The 14,342-nt window shown below is 40.5% G+C and overlaps 1 protein-coding gene across 25 annotated transcripts in view; it reads right to left on the bottom strand.

Moving 5' to 3' along the window:
* SLC8A1 (solute carrier family 8 member A1) overlaps nucleotides 1-14,342 on the bottom strand; it is a 447,983-nt gene that overhangs the window by 348,640 nt on the left and 85,001 nt on the right. For 19 of the 25 annotated variants that reach the window (XR_015137133.1, XR_015137134.1, XM_086327294.1 and 16 more), the window contains one exon: nucleotides 7,090-8,921. Coding sequence is in view for 23 of the 25 variants with exons in the window: in XM_086327294.1 (XP_086183420.1) it covers nucleotides 7,090-8,921 (1,832 nt within the window). In the remaining 2 variants the exon portion in view is untranslated. Of the gene's footprint in view, nucleotides 1-874; nucleotides 5,007-7,010; nucleotides 8,925-14,342 lie in introns of those variants that run through there. The other 6 variants (XM_086327301.1, XM_086327303.1, XM_086327300.1 and 3 more) reach the window with 3 other exon arrangements.

The raw sequence follows: 14,342 nt of genomic DNA, 5'->3' as shown, positions 1-14,342 counted from the left end.
GACATTTATACTGATTAAAATATGCTATCTCATTATCCCCCATTTTAGAGTATTCGGAGATACTTCTTCTATTTCCTTCAAAATAATTAGTCCAGAACTGAGTGCAAATTAGTAACTTAGTATGTACAGACTGATTGATAAATTCTTCTCTAACCCTGAACCAGAAAATCAATCAGCCCCCTATGTGATGGCCTTGAATGATGACTCAGAAGGCAGTCCTATAAACACTTCAGTGTGTCTAAACTATGACATCTCATTTGCTAAGATAAAATTTCTTTACATAATTCTATTATAACCCCAAACTCTAATCTGCAGTGGGAAAATGAGATTACAGTAGCAAAGGCAGCAATCTAGTTGACATGGTAAACAACCCTTCTGCACATAATCAATTTAGGTTCCCAGAAGCGGTGAATTAGAACTTGTAATTTTTTTTTTTTGGCTCTTAACCTGTCTTATTTTTTATAGTAGTTATGCATTCATGAAAACATATGCATTTATAAAAATATTTCTTGTAGTTACAATTTAGATTTTCAAATGATATTACATGTGGTTTGCTTCTAAAAGAGATAAATAGTCCAGTCTGAAAAGATAATCCAAAGTGGAAGTCCATTAAAACCCTAAAATTATTCCGTCTAAATTTTTTATATTACTTGGGAAAATTTTTTTATCAATGTAAGGTATCATGCCTCCATCATTTTAATTGGCTAAATGTCACAGATAAATACTTTTGCCACAAAGTAAATCTAGAATATGTTGGATTCAAGGTAGTATGAGCTAATAGGCTTTTTTGTCTAACACTATTTTCTCTAGTATTGTTCACCATTTCTGATTTCCCCCCAAATACAATTATTGTTCTTTTTCTGATCATTTCAAATTTTCCTAACATTTTTTTCATTTTTTATAGCTGACTGCCTTCTCTTTCTACTCTCTGAATTGTTTTATCATATAGCTAAGTCTTTATTCCTTGGTATTCTATAGAGCAAGAAAAGAATACTGGTAATATAAATAGCAAAAACAAAGTACTTATTTTCCCTGGAATATAATAACGATTCCATACAGCCTATATGGAATTTCTTTTCTAGATATTTTTCAAAAAAGAAAGTGATGTAAATATTTTGCATCCAAGAGCTATATTTGTTGACATGTCTTACATATTGTATTTGCTATTTGCTAATAGCTATTGCTATTGTATTAGCAATACAATAAATATTATATTGCTAATGAAGTTGCAATCAAACTTGTAAACATTAATAGTCTTTAAAGCTAAACTAATTTTGGACAGATCCATTGCTTAACAAATTATGGCTAGAAACTCCCAGTAAAATGATTTGCTAAGCGACCTACATACTTCATTTTCCAACTTTGCATTTTAAATATATAGCAGTAAATGTTCATGATGTTTTGAGTAATCTTCCAAAAATGATATTATTGTTGAGCTATAACTAAGTAATTAAATTTGATTTGTATCTGCACTAGTTAATTAACCTTAACATTTTCCAGAACAGTCAAGCTAATGTTAGACCTTGAAACACCAAACAACATTTTCTATAATTATTACCAAGAAACAAGCATCATTAAAGAACAAACATTAGTAGCACTTCAAATTTTTGGATGTCACCTTCCTAACCACAAATCAAATTAGCATATTCTTCATTTATTTTTTATTAGCTGTTAACATTAGACAGAATTCCCTGTTGAAATTCAAGATTAGCTAGCATGGGTTTAGTATTTGTCATTGATTGTGTTTATACAAAAGCATGTGCTAATTGTTAATTATATCTGTCTAATGAGTGTTTGCATTGTAATTTTCAAATGTTTTGCTGAGAATAAATTTTATTTGAGACCACAAGCAGCACTTACCACTTAATGCTATTTTCCTAAAATACGGATTTTGATCTTTAAAAGGGTCAAGTTGAAATAATTCAACTCATTTATATAAAAATATGAATGAGGACAGACATGCTTATTTTATAAATTTAAATGACTTTTCCTACACTAAAACTGAGGTCAAAGATTAGGCATCTATCTTATTCTTGAAAATAAAAATCTGACTGCATTTTGATCTCCCTCCCTGATCAGATTGAACTCTACTTCTACCTTGGTTAATGACTTCTTAATTAGATATACTGTAAATCCAGGCTTTTCCAGGAATTGTTTTAAGCTACTGTGGAAAGCATCATAAATTCTGGCTTATGCATATCATTAAACAAACCAAAAAAAAAAAAAAAGATTTGAAAAACTATCTAATAAAGCTGTTCAGTTCAGTTGTTCAGTGGTCTCTGACCCCCTGGACTGCAGCACGCCCTGTCCATCACCAACTACTGAGTCTGCTCAAACTCATGTCCATTGAGTCAGTGATGCCATCCAGCCATCTCATCCTCTGTCCTCCCCTTTTCCTCCCACCTTCACTCTTTGCCAGAATCAGGGTCTTTTCAAATGAGTCAGTTCTTCGCATCAGGTGGTCCAAGTATTGGAGTTTCAGCTGTAGCATCAGTCCTTCCAATGAATATGCAGGACTGATCTCCTTTAGGATGGACTGGTTGGATCACCTTGCAGTCCAAGGGACTCTCAAGAGTCTTCTCCAATACCACAGTTCAAAAGTATCAATTCTTTGGCACTCAGCTTTCTTTATAGTCCAACTCTCACATCCATACATGACTACTGGAAAAACCATAGCTTTTACTAGATGGGACTTTGTTGGCAAAGTAATGTCTCTGCTTTTTAATATGCTGTCTCGGTCATTCATAACTTTTCTTCCAAGGAACAAGCATCTTTGAATTTCATGGCTGCAGTCACCATCTACAGTGATTTTGGAGCCCCCAAAAATAAAGTCAGCCACTGTTTCCACTTTTCCCCATCTATTTGCCATGAAATGATGGGACCAGATGCCATGATGTTAGTTTTCTGAATGTTGAGCTTTAAGCCAACTTTTTCACTCTCCTCTTTCACTTTCATCAAGAGGCTCTTTAGTTCTTCTTCACTTTCTGCCATAAGGGTAGTATCATCTGCATATGTGAGGTTATTGATATTTTTGACAATCTTGATTCCAGCTTGTACTTCATCCAGCCCAGCATTTCTCATGATGTACTCTGCATATAAGTTAAATAAGCACGGTGACAATATACAGCTTTGACGTACTCCTTTTCCTATTTGGAACCAGTCTGCTGTCCCATGTTGAGTTCTAACTGTTGCTTCTTGGCCTGAATTCAGATTCCTCAGGAGGCAGGTCAGGTGGTCTGGTATTCCCATCTCTTTAAGAATTTTCCACAGCTGGTTGTGATCCACACAGTCAAAGGCTTTGGCATAGTCAATAAAGCAGAAGTATATGTTTTTCTGGAACTCTCTTGCTTTTTTGATGATCCAACGGATGTTGGCAATTTGATCTCTGGTTACTCTAGCTTTTCTAAATCCAGCTTAAACATCTGGAAGTTGTTCACATACTGTTGAAGACTGGCTTGGAGAATTTTGAGCATTAGTTTGCTAGTGTGTGAGATGAGTACAATTGTGTGGTAGTTTGAGCATTCTTTGTCACTGCCTTTTTTTGGGATTGTAATGAAAACTGACCTTTTCCAGTTCTGTGGCCACTGCTGAGTTTTCCAAATTTGCTGGCATATTGAGTGCATCACTTTCACAGCATCATCTTTTAGGATGTGAAATAGCTCAACTGAAATTCCATCACTGGACAGACCGGTGTTGACAAAGTAAAGTCTTTGCTTTTTAATATGCTGTCTAGGTTGTGGCAACCCACTCCAGTATTCTTGCCTGGAAAAATCCATGGACGGAGGAGCGTGATAGGCTACAGTCCATGGGGTCTCAAAGAGTCGAACACGACTGAGTGACTTTACTATATTGGTCATAACTTTTCTTCCAAGAAGCAAGTGTCTTTTAATTTCATGGCTGCAGTCACCATCTGCAGTAATTTTAAAGCTGAGGGGTATCCATAGTCCCATCCATGTATTTTAGGTTTTTGAGAACGTCATCTCTCAAGATTACCTTTGTAATTGGATGAAATATAAATTCATTTTAAAAGATAAAAACTAAGTTGTGTCTACATACTTCACCTAGACTACATGATGACAAACTCCTTTTAACTTGGATCTGACTGTATGGACCTGACATTGGAAACAACTACCAGTGGAAAAACAATCCATTAAAAAAAAAAAAAATAGAATAAGGGATCTTTGATAATATTATGTTTTCCCAGACGCATTTTGTTTGAATCTTTGGTGCCTAGATTAAGGCTAAGTACCAGTCACCACAACAAATTTATTCAAGCAATAGACCTATTAATTATCTTCAAACCTTGTCGGTAGTAAAACTCTATAACACTAAGATGAAAATTCCTTAAAATTTTAAAAAGAAGAAAAAATGCAAGGATGTACTTTCATTAAACTTATAAATAACATGTTTTGTCATTACTAAAAGTTCATATTTCAACTTACCACATAAAAGATAGGAAGAATTTTACAGCACTAGGAGAAGGCAATGGCACCCCACTCCAGTACTCTTGCCTGGAGAATCCCATGGATGAAGGAGCCTGGAAGGCTGCAGTCCATGGGGTCACTGAGGGTCGGACGCGACTGAGCGACTTCACTTTCACTTTTCATTTTCATGCATTGGAGAAGGATATGACAACAACCCACTCCAGTGTTATTGCCTGGAGAATCCCAGGGATGGGGGAGCCTGGTGGGCTGCCGTCTATGGGGTCGCACAGTCGGACATGACTGAAGTGACTTAGCAGCAGCAGGAATGGCTATTCATCTAGAATATTCCTAAGAACACATACTAGAGAAGGTGATGGCACCCCACTCCAGTACTCTTGCCTGAAAAATCCCATGGACGGAGGAGCCTGGTAGCTGCAGTCCATGGGGTCGCGAAGAATCGGACACGACTGAGCGATTTCCCTTTCACTTTTCACTTTCATGCATTGGAGGAGGAAATGGCAACCCACTCCAGTGTTCTTGCCTGAAAAATCCCAGGGACGGGGGAGCCTGGTGGGCTGTCGTCTATGGGTCACACAGAGTTGGACACGACTGAAGTGACTTAGCAGCAGCAAGAACACATACACAGAAATGCTGATAATTCCACTGATTCTTACCAGTTTTCACAAGATATCTAAATTTCTAAAGCTGAAATTTGGCAATATTCCTTCCATAGCAAGAATTAAACCAATATAATGGCATAGGGTGAATGTTTGAAATAGAGCTTGACAGACTAAATTTTACCATCAAACCAGTCTCTTTTTTTCCTTCTTCTACTACACTCTGCCCAAAAGAAATTTATTTATGCTTTGGTAGAAGTCCTGGACACCAGATTAGACAGGGAAAGCTGCCTTTCAAACAAGTACAGAGCCATTATTCTCGAGAGAAAGCAATACTGCATTTTCTGAGAAAACATCCTAGGTAAAATGAGTAAACAAAACAAAATCCCAATTTGGTCATGTTCAAGAGCTACCCTTGTGAATTCATTGAATAACATGCAGTATTCCTTTAATAATATGCAATAGCACTTGTAATCCATGTAAAAGTATATCTAATACAAGAGGGTTCAATAATTGAAATGATTATGAAATGTAATGAGCAAGAATTCCCAGCAAAGAAATAAAGTTTATGTACTAATGTGGGCAGGACCATAATCAACAGAGGCCTTTGGGAAAATCCGTCCTTGGGTGTGCAGGATATTCATTTCCTATTACCATCTTTCAGTAAAGTATCTGTCCCAACAAAACATGTCTCACTAAGTGGGATGTTAACAGCATAAGAACCAATGTAAAACAGATACTGAGCAAAAGTTCTCCCCACACACACATCCAAGGAAGGTTATTACAGTCTCTCTTAGATTTCACTGTGACAGCACACGGATTGCCCATCTCTATAAATACAGTGTCAAAGATGTGAAAGACATTGGAAGGCTCTTTTAGGAAAATCTGTTTCCTCTGTACCCCCCTCCCCCATCCTTGTATTTATTTTCTCTACACTTATAGTAGAAGAAATTTCACCTTGAAGAGAACGCACCTGCCATGTCACATGCTATTAACAAGAGTTAACCATTTTGATAACAAACTATATTTTATATTGTTTATCCTGAAATTCCTAAGTTGTCAATGATCCTGTCAACATAATCATTCATTTGAATATTTTCAAATGAATGATTTAAAATGAATGTTTCACTGCAGATATTACAAACAGTTCCTTTTCTTCCATCCTTGCAGTTTGGATATTACTGACTGGGTCATATTTTCTGGTTTGCTTTTGGTGATTGCAGTGCCCCTGGCCTTAGGCAAGGAAGGAGGAAAAGCTCTCTAAACATCCTCTGCCAATGGAGGAATCATCACACAATCAGATATTCTGTGTTACAGTGTTGGCAAATGTCACTGTAAAGTGTCAATAGGAAAACTTAATTGTTTCCCACTTCTTTTCTCTGACCTGCTCCTTGTCATTTCAGACACTTAGAATTTTATTTCTCTCACCATCCCTATGCCAGCAGGGTAAAAGGGTTTGTTTAACCATGTAAAGTAAAATCAGACTAGAACTAAAAAAGAACTTTATGACTTTTCTCCATTGGCATCAAACTGAAAAGGCAGGATTGGTCATTAAGTTATAATTAAGCATTAGCATTTCAGCAGAAACATTAGACCATCACAAAAACAGTGTCAGAGAAAAGCAGCAAAAATCATTTCAGCGAACCCTGGTAGCCAGGAAATTATTTTTGGGCTTTCCCAAATTGACTTTTGCGATATTCCCTTTCTGTGTGTCTGTTATATGATCAAGACAGAATACAAGTTTTTCAACCGATCATTAAGTGCATAAATTCTGTCAGAAGACTCATTTCATCATGATCCATAAACGTACTTAAAAACTGTAAATGCATAAAAGTAAAAAGGAAAACACATTAGGATCTTGACAGATATAGTATATTGATCAGTGGCACATAAGCTAGAAGCTAGGATATTTTGGTATTTTGAAAGTGGTTCTGTATAGTTACCAATCCATTCTTTCTTCACCATTTAGTTTTTAAAACACACACACATGTTCACACAACCACAGACGCACTCAACCACACACATAGGTATAAAAAAAAAGAACTTACACAATTTCGTCATTCTGGAACTCGAGCTCTCCACATGTGTCCTCAAAGTCCTCCCCTCCACCTCTGGCGGTCCCCTCAATGGTCTTATAGGGAACGATAACATTTCCACGTGCTCCAGATGTTCTCAGAACTTTCACCTCCATGATGCCAATGCTCTCACTCACATGAGTCACCGGTTCCTCAAAAGTAAAGATGCCAGCATGGTCATCATCAAAAATAGTCACGGTGGCAGTGGAGGGGGATCCCAGGCAAGCAAGGGTAGAGACATGACTGGCTTCCAGGATGCCGTCTTCCGAGGCTTCCAAAGATACTTTGACGTTGCTGAGATGCACAAGGAAATTCTCATCCTCCTCAAAGATGTCATCATCAATGATGCCAACTCTGATTTCCTTCTGGGTCTCACCAGGCTTAAAGACCACAGTTCCTTCGGTAAATTCGTAATCAGACCCAGCATTGGCTGTGCCATCCTCTGTTCTGAAGTCAACAAACACAGTGTTGGTCAAATCACCACCTCTGCGGATAATGGTCAGGGCTACTGTGCCACAGTTCTCCAGACACTGATATGTCCCTTGTTCAAAGAAGATCTTACTGACAGGGTCATTTTCAGCCACTTCCGTGTTGACCTCATGCATGCTGACAGCTTTCCTGGCTTGGTCTGCTGCATGCCTCTTTAAAATGTTGCCCGCTCCGGTCATCAGGCGGGTAGCTTGAATACGGTAAAACGCTCGACTTTTTTGCTGCTGACTTAAGACTTGGTAATTGGCTAATTCTATTAATTGCTCTATTTCCTTCTCTGGATGCTTCTGCTTGAGTTCCTTCAGAATCCTAGCCATTTCTCGCCTGGCTTCTTCATCATCTTGGTCCCTCTCATCAACCTCCAGAACCAGGGCTCCATCTAAGAAACTGTCAACATGGGAATTGACCACTTTCCCATCCATTTCAATTTCTGTCTTGGAAGATGGCCTGTCTCCTTCGTGTTCAATAATCATTCCCCTCTGCTTGCCAGCCCGATACCTCTTGTAGACATACTTGTAAAACAGAAGCCTCCTGTCTGCCACCCAAGCAAACACAACGCAGATGGGGAAGAAGAAGAAAGTAAGCAAACCTTCCCAGACCTCCACGACCCCAGGGGAGCTGACAGACAAAATGATGTAAAGCCAGGTATAGGCAAAGATGCTCCATGCTGCTGTCACAAAGAACACACGCAGATGCTTGATCTTCCTTGTCTCCCCATCCGGGACGACATACACACAAAGGGCAATGATGATGAACATGTTGAATGCAGCACTCCCCACGATGGTGCTAGGACCAAGGTCTCCTGCGGTGAAGTTATGGCCACACACCTCGATTACTGAAAGGAGAATCTCTGGAGCTGAAGACCCCAGGGCCATCAAGGTCAGGTTGGACACTGTCTCATTCCAGATCCTCACAGTTGTCTTGGTGGTCTCTCCATTGGGTTTCTTTATGGTGATTTCTTTCTCTTGAGACGTGATGACTTCTATAGAGGACATGAACCGGTCAGCAATGATTGAGACTCCAAGAAACATGTAGACCATGGCCACAAAATACACAGTCGCTCTAGCAATTTTGTCTCCAAAGGAAGGGTCCTGGGGCTCCCAAATGGGTAAAATCACCCCCTTCTTACAGTAATAGGAGCCAGTACACTCGCCAGTCTCGTTGCCTTCTCCTTCCATTTCTGTCTCAGCACTTATATGGTCCACATGGGAAAACAAGAGAGCCACCATGGCTATCAAGTGAAATCCCACCGACAAGGTGGGTGACAGACTGAACTGCAGCATGCTGGGCAATGGCAGAGTTCCAACTGTCCCAACCTACTGGGGAGAATAAGAAAGGGGGGGGTGGGGGAAAAAAATCACATCATTAGATCCAGACCCAAAGCACTCAAGTGACCCAATTGTTTATTACATTTACCAATGACTTGTTTATATTTGACTATCACAACATCTACGGTGAATCATGGCTCTAAGAATCCATCTGTGATAAAGCAATCCTTGGTAATGTTTACAGCCCAATCTCTCCACTTGTGGATTTTCTACATGTAGTCCCATTTACTGAGCAATGAGCAATGTACACAGCTGACTTACTGGAAGGAAACGTTCAATTATATCCTTGGCTTGTTGAACACACATGCATGCACGCTGACAGCCAATGAGGAAAAGCACAGAGTTTTGACGCATTAAATAATTTTCTCCTTGTTGCTAAGGCAGATTTTCTTTTAAACTGTGGTTAACACAGTCAACCTTCCAAAAACTGTTTCATTGCCAAAATCACCTTAAGAGTGATGCTATGAAGTTTAGACTCTAAAAATCCTACAAATGCATGACCTGGTAACGATCTTAAATTCTGGGGCACAGTTTACACTGTATTTAATGCAATTGTGTCCTATGGCTCATGACGGTCACTTGGACTGCAAAATCAAACCAGTCAATTCTAAATGAAATCAACCCTGAATATTCACTGGAAGGACTGATGCTGAAGCACCAATTCTTTGGTCACCTGATGTGAAGAGCTGACTTATTGGAAAAGACCCTGATGCTGGGAAAGACTGAAGACAAAAGGAGAAGAGTGCAATAGAGGATGAGATGGTTGGATGGCATCATCAACTCAATGGACATGAATCTGAGCAAACACTGAGAAATAGTGGACAGGGAAGCCTAGCATGCTACAGTCCATAGGGTTGCAAAGAGTCAGACATAACTTAGCAACTGAACAACAACAAATCTATGGATCTTAGAACCACAGAGAAATCTTCCAGCTTGCCTGCAATCAAAGCTCAGTGGTATTTGCACTTGAAGGGAAAAAAGATCTGTTGTAAGGCAATGTTTCCACACGATAAGTATAGTTTTTAAGAGCATGTTTTGATGACAGCACATTTCCTCCTAATTTTCAGCAACACCAGGTCTTCTGATGCATTAGCAGCTGGGCATCTGGTTCTTCAAGCGCTGCTCTTCATAGCTGTGTACAGATCTCATTCTAGAATCTGCAGGCTGCCCATGGCAGGAAAGGGAGATAAGCAGGCCCAGGTCTGTGCGTGTGTCTTGCCCAGGTCTTGCCTGACAGGCTGTGAAATCATTGTTACCAGCCATAAAATGTTCCTTCTCTGTGTCAATGTCAGAATTTTCATGGTCATTCTAAAATACACATCAGTTCTATAGAGGACTCAAGTGACCTAAAAATACAGGGGCAATAATTCCAACTAAATTAGCCCAGGTGGCAAAATGACAGTGACCAAAAGTACCTATGGGATTAAAGGGCTGTAGGAAACTGGGGATATGGCACCAGCATCACTGGTGGGAATCCAGGTTCATGGTGGCTCCACCTACCACTCTGCTCAGGTAACCAAGGTTTGTGCCTCTCCGTGACCTTGTATCACCTCAGATTCCAGGGTTTTGGTGAATGGGGTGGGGGACAATGAAGCAAAGAAGGATCTGCTGCAAGTCAGGGTGACTCTGGTCTGGAAAGCCATTTGTAACATCCAATGACACAGGGATAAGAAGGGTCCTGAGTCAGGTTTTAGCCCTGTGGCCTGACATAAAGGGAGAGCTGGGTTAGAGCCCTTCGTGGCCTCAGGCTAAGTCACCCCCACATTTGCCTACACTCTCTGCCCTAGGCTTACTGCTAATGGCTTATATTGAAAACTGCACCAGGGCCCAGGAGAAGCCCTACCTGGCCCAGCACATTCTGGCATCACCTAAAGCACCACCCCCCCCTACTTTTTTTTTTAAAGCTCATTGCTACAGGGAGATAGCTTTGACATTTTCCTCACACTAAAGAAGACACAGCAGAGGGCTGTGGTGGTCAGACCCCATTCTAAGTAAAAGGTGGAAAAATAGAAGAAACATATTTTCAAAATATGCAGTTCATGGTCAGTGTATCTACTTGTCCAGTCATGACTCGGCTTGAGTGGGTTGTAGGATCTCTTCTTAAAACAAGGTAACTCTGAACCATCCCTGTAAGAACAGTGGCGGATCTAGTTCTAACTCCCTTGCAGCAATTTATTCCACAGATTTATGAGAGCTGCCCAGACAAATTTTAGGACATGATGGGCTCTCTTCTAGGTCCTGAGAATTCATCAGTGAATTTGTTTTAAAGTCTCTGTCTTTGCAGACCTTATATTCTAATGGGGAGGAAACAAACAAATATAAATGTCAGGTGGTAACAAGCAGTGTAATGGTGGCGGGTAGGGAGCAATTTCAAGAGGACGGGAAGTCTGTATGTTATGGTGTCTGTGCCAGGTTGTATGTGTCAGTATGCGCACACACATGGAATGCAGGATTTTATAATGGACAGTTTAAGGAAGGCCTCTCTGATAAGGCGCCATTTGAGTAAAGTCCTGAAGGAAGAAGAGGCCCAAGCTTTGTGGATACTTGCAGGAAGAGAATTTCAAGTTAGGTACAAAGACCTTGATGAGAATTGTGCTTTGCATAGTCTAGGGACCAGGAAGAAACCTGTGTCGTGACAGAGAAGTGATGGAAAGAAGCAGGGCTCAGGACCTGGGAACTCAGTAGGGACAGATCATGAGGGCCACTGAGGCCACTGTAAGACATTGGCATTGACTGTGAGGGATTTGGGAATCACAGGGAGATTCCAATCAGAAGTGTGAGATGAGCTGATTTATCTTTTAAAATAATCTCTTTGCTGGTTCACTGAAGAACAGACTATAAAGACAAGAGGAGAAAAAAGGAAGCCTGCACTTGCCTATTATTTAAAAAAAAAAAAAAAAAGTCTGATCAAGGCAATGATCCCAATGCCTTGCAGGTATATAAAATGATATAGTAAAGATCTAAAGTTTAAAAAAGAGAAATAAACATTTGCAGTGATCCTTTTGGAAGATTTGCAACTTAAAACATTTTGGTAACCTGGAAGGATCAGAAAGGTTAAGAATTTGCTCAGAAGGAATAGTACAGAACACACAGAGCCTACCCAAACAGACACAAAGTTGCTCCTGTCTCCAGGGTGGATAGAATGAACCACTCCCTTGAAATTGCTGCCAAGGCTCATCATTCCATTCCTCACATCTCAGCCAAAACAAACCTCCCAAAATGCAGATCACACTCTCTCACTCCCCTTAAAACTCTTCATGGCCTACTGCCCTGAAGACAAATGCAAACCCCCTCAATAGGCTATTTAGACCTTTCAGGATCTGGCCTTTGAGTTCTAAAATATGGGAATTCTCTCAATTTCCTGAACAGGACGGCACTTTCTTACCTCCAGGTCTTTGCATATTGTGCTTTCTGTGCCCTGAACTATTTTCCTTCTTTGAAGCACATTTCAAAATGACACCACAGCAAATCAAAATCACAGCTGACTGCCTGAGATGGTAATCCCAGGCTCCATTATTGAACACTGTCCCAGACACCATGGTAAATTTTTTACATCTATCTATATCTAATTATTATATCTAATACTTTCAGGAACCAGCACTGCCCTGTTATACAACTCCTAATGTTGCCATTTCCATTAGAGTCTGTGTGAATAGCACCCCTAACAATATACCGTAAGCCTGTTTGTAGGTGGAAAGACTGAGGTTCAGACAGGTTACATACTTGCTGAAAGTCAGACAGTAACTAAGATTCAAAGCCCGGTCTGTCTGAAACTGATGTAATCCCCTGCTCCATTCTACCACACCTGAGAGTGCATATAGTGACCTTTTGAGAACGACTGGATTTGGGCTTGGACTAGCTCAGTGGAAAACCTCTTGGTTTCTATGTGGGGATAGGTAGCAAAAGTCCCATGAAAGGTTTCCAACAAGCCTAGTTTTATCTTATGGATGGCAGACTGACATGGACACATATCCGCAGCTGGGAGGTAACCTGTGGGCTGGAATGTTCCTGGAGACAACTGGCTCCCACTCTCCCACCTTTTAGCAATTACCTGACAACCTCTCCTGCAAATACTCTCAGGGCAATCTCTTCAGTCTTCCAAGTAGAAGCCCTGCCCCAACCAACATCTCCCAATATGCTCCCAGCCAAAAGGGTATCAATGTCTCAGGGTGGACAGAGCAGTAAAAAAAAAAAAAAAACCATCATCGGTATTACATAAAAAGGAAGGGGACTTCTGAGGTTAACTCAAAAATGTCACAATTATATTCAAAAGATGGTTTCACAGTAGTCTAATTTGTGAGGTCAGTGGACCAAAAAACACTGCTATAGCTTATTGGTCATGAAGCAACTGGAAAGAACTCTCTGGACTTCAGTTTCTTTCTTTATTAAATTAACACCAAATCTAAATGCTTGTGAGGATATGGAGTTTCTTTACCACTGAGCCACCAGTGAAGCCCTGAGGATGTGGGTTAGGTGTCATCAAAAAATGAGTCCTGCTTCATTTTTTCCCTCCATGTTTTGTCTCAATTCTGATGCCTCAGATGCAAACAGATCTGACTCTCGCCACTGTCTCCTCAAATATTTATTTCTATGAAAATTAAGCAGCAAATAGTAGCTGTTGATGTATTAGTCTGCTGCCTGACCTTCTAATCTTTCACCCTGATCTACTGAACTCTGAACAAGAGGTAGTCTGATCTTCACAGTGGTTTCAGAAAGCCCTTACATCCAGGGCCAGTTCTTACTTAGGAATGTTCATTACATCATCCAAATGAGCCTTCAGCATAATAGCAAGAATACTCACATTATCTTCTGCTCACTATTTATTTTAAAACAAACCAAAGAGCCCCAACACCTATAGATGACAGACCTGAACGTCACGGACAAAGGACGGTGAACAAGTATCAAACTGAGTGAGTCCACCCCTCTATGGCAAAGGGAGAGGTCACAGAAATGGATGCATGTACTCGCCAGACAGATCTTCATCAAACTGCCATAGCAGAGGTTCAAGGAGTAGTTAGGTAGCACAGCAGTGGGAGCTTTAGTGGTTCTGACTGCAAGGAGAACCAGCTCAGAGAGGAAACACCTCTGGCATTCTCACCAGTTCTGTGCTTGAGGTGGCCTAGTCTCATTCTGCTGATCGGCAGCTGGGGTTTTTCCAAGGAACTCCTTGACTCTCCATCAAGACCTGGAATCCCCACCTCTGGAATTCTTGCTGACTGAAAGCCTCAAAACTAAGCAATGAATCTGCTTCTAAGGCAATGGTAAAGCAACCACGAATTCTCATCCACTACAAATGCAAGCACTTCCAAATGCTTCTAGACAAAGATGATGCCAGAGGATGCCCTTCTTTATCTGATCATCCACTGAGGGTGCCAGTTACCGTGCTGGCCCCCACCCTCAGGCCATCAG

The sequence above is a fragment of the Bos grunniens genome, chromosome 11 (genome assembly GCF_055505025.1).
Source record: "Bos grunniens cultivar Pamir isolate PY7600 chromosome 11, Bosgru_T2T1.0, whole genome shotgun sequence".
NCBI lineage: Eukaryota > Metazoa > Chordata > Mammalia > Artiodactyla > Bovidae > Bos > Bos grunniens.
The sequence above is the reverse complement of the archived record's forward strand: the minus strand, read 5'-3'. Positions and strand labels throughout refer to the sequence as shown.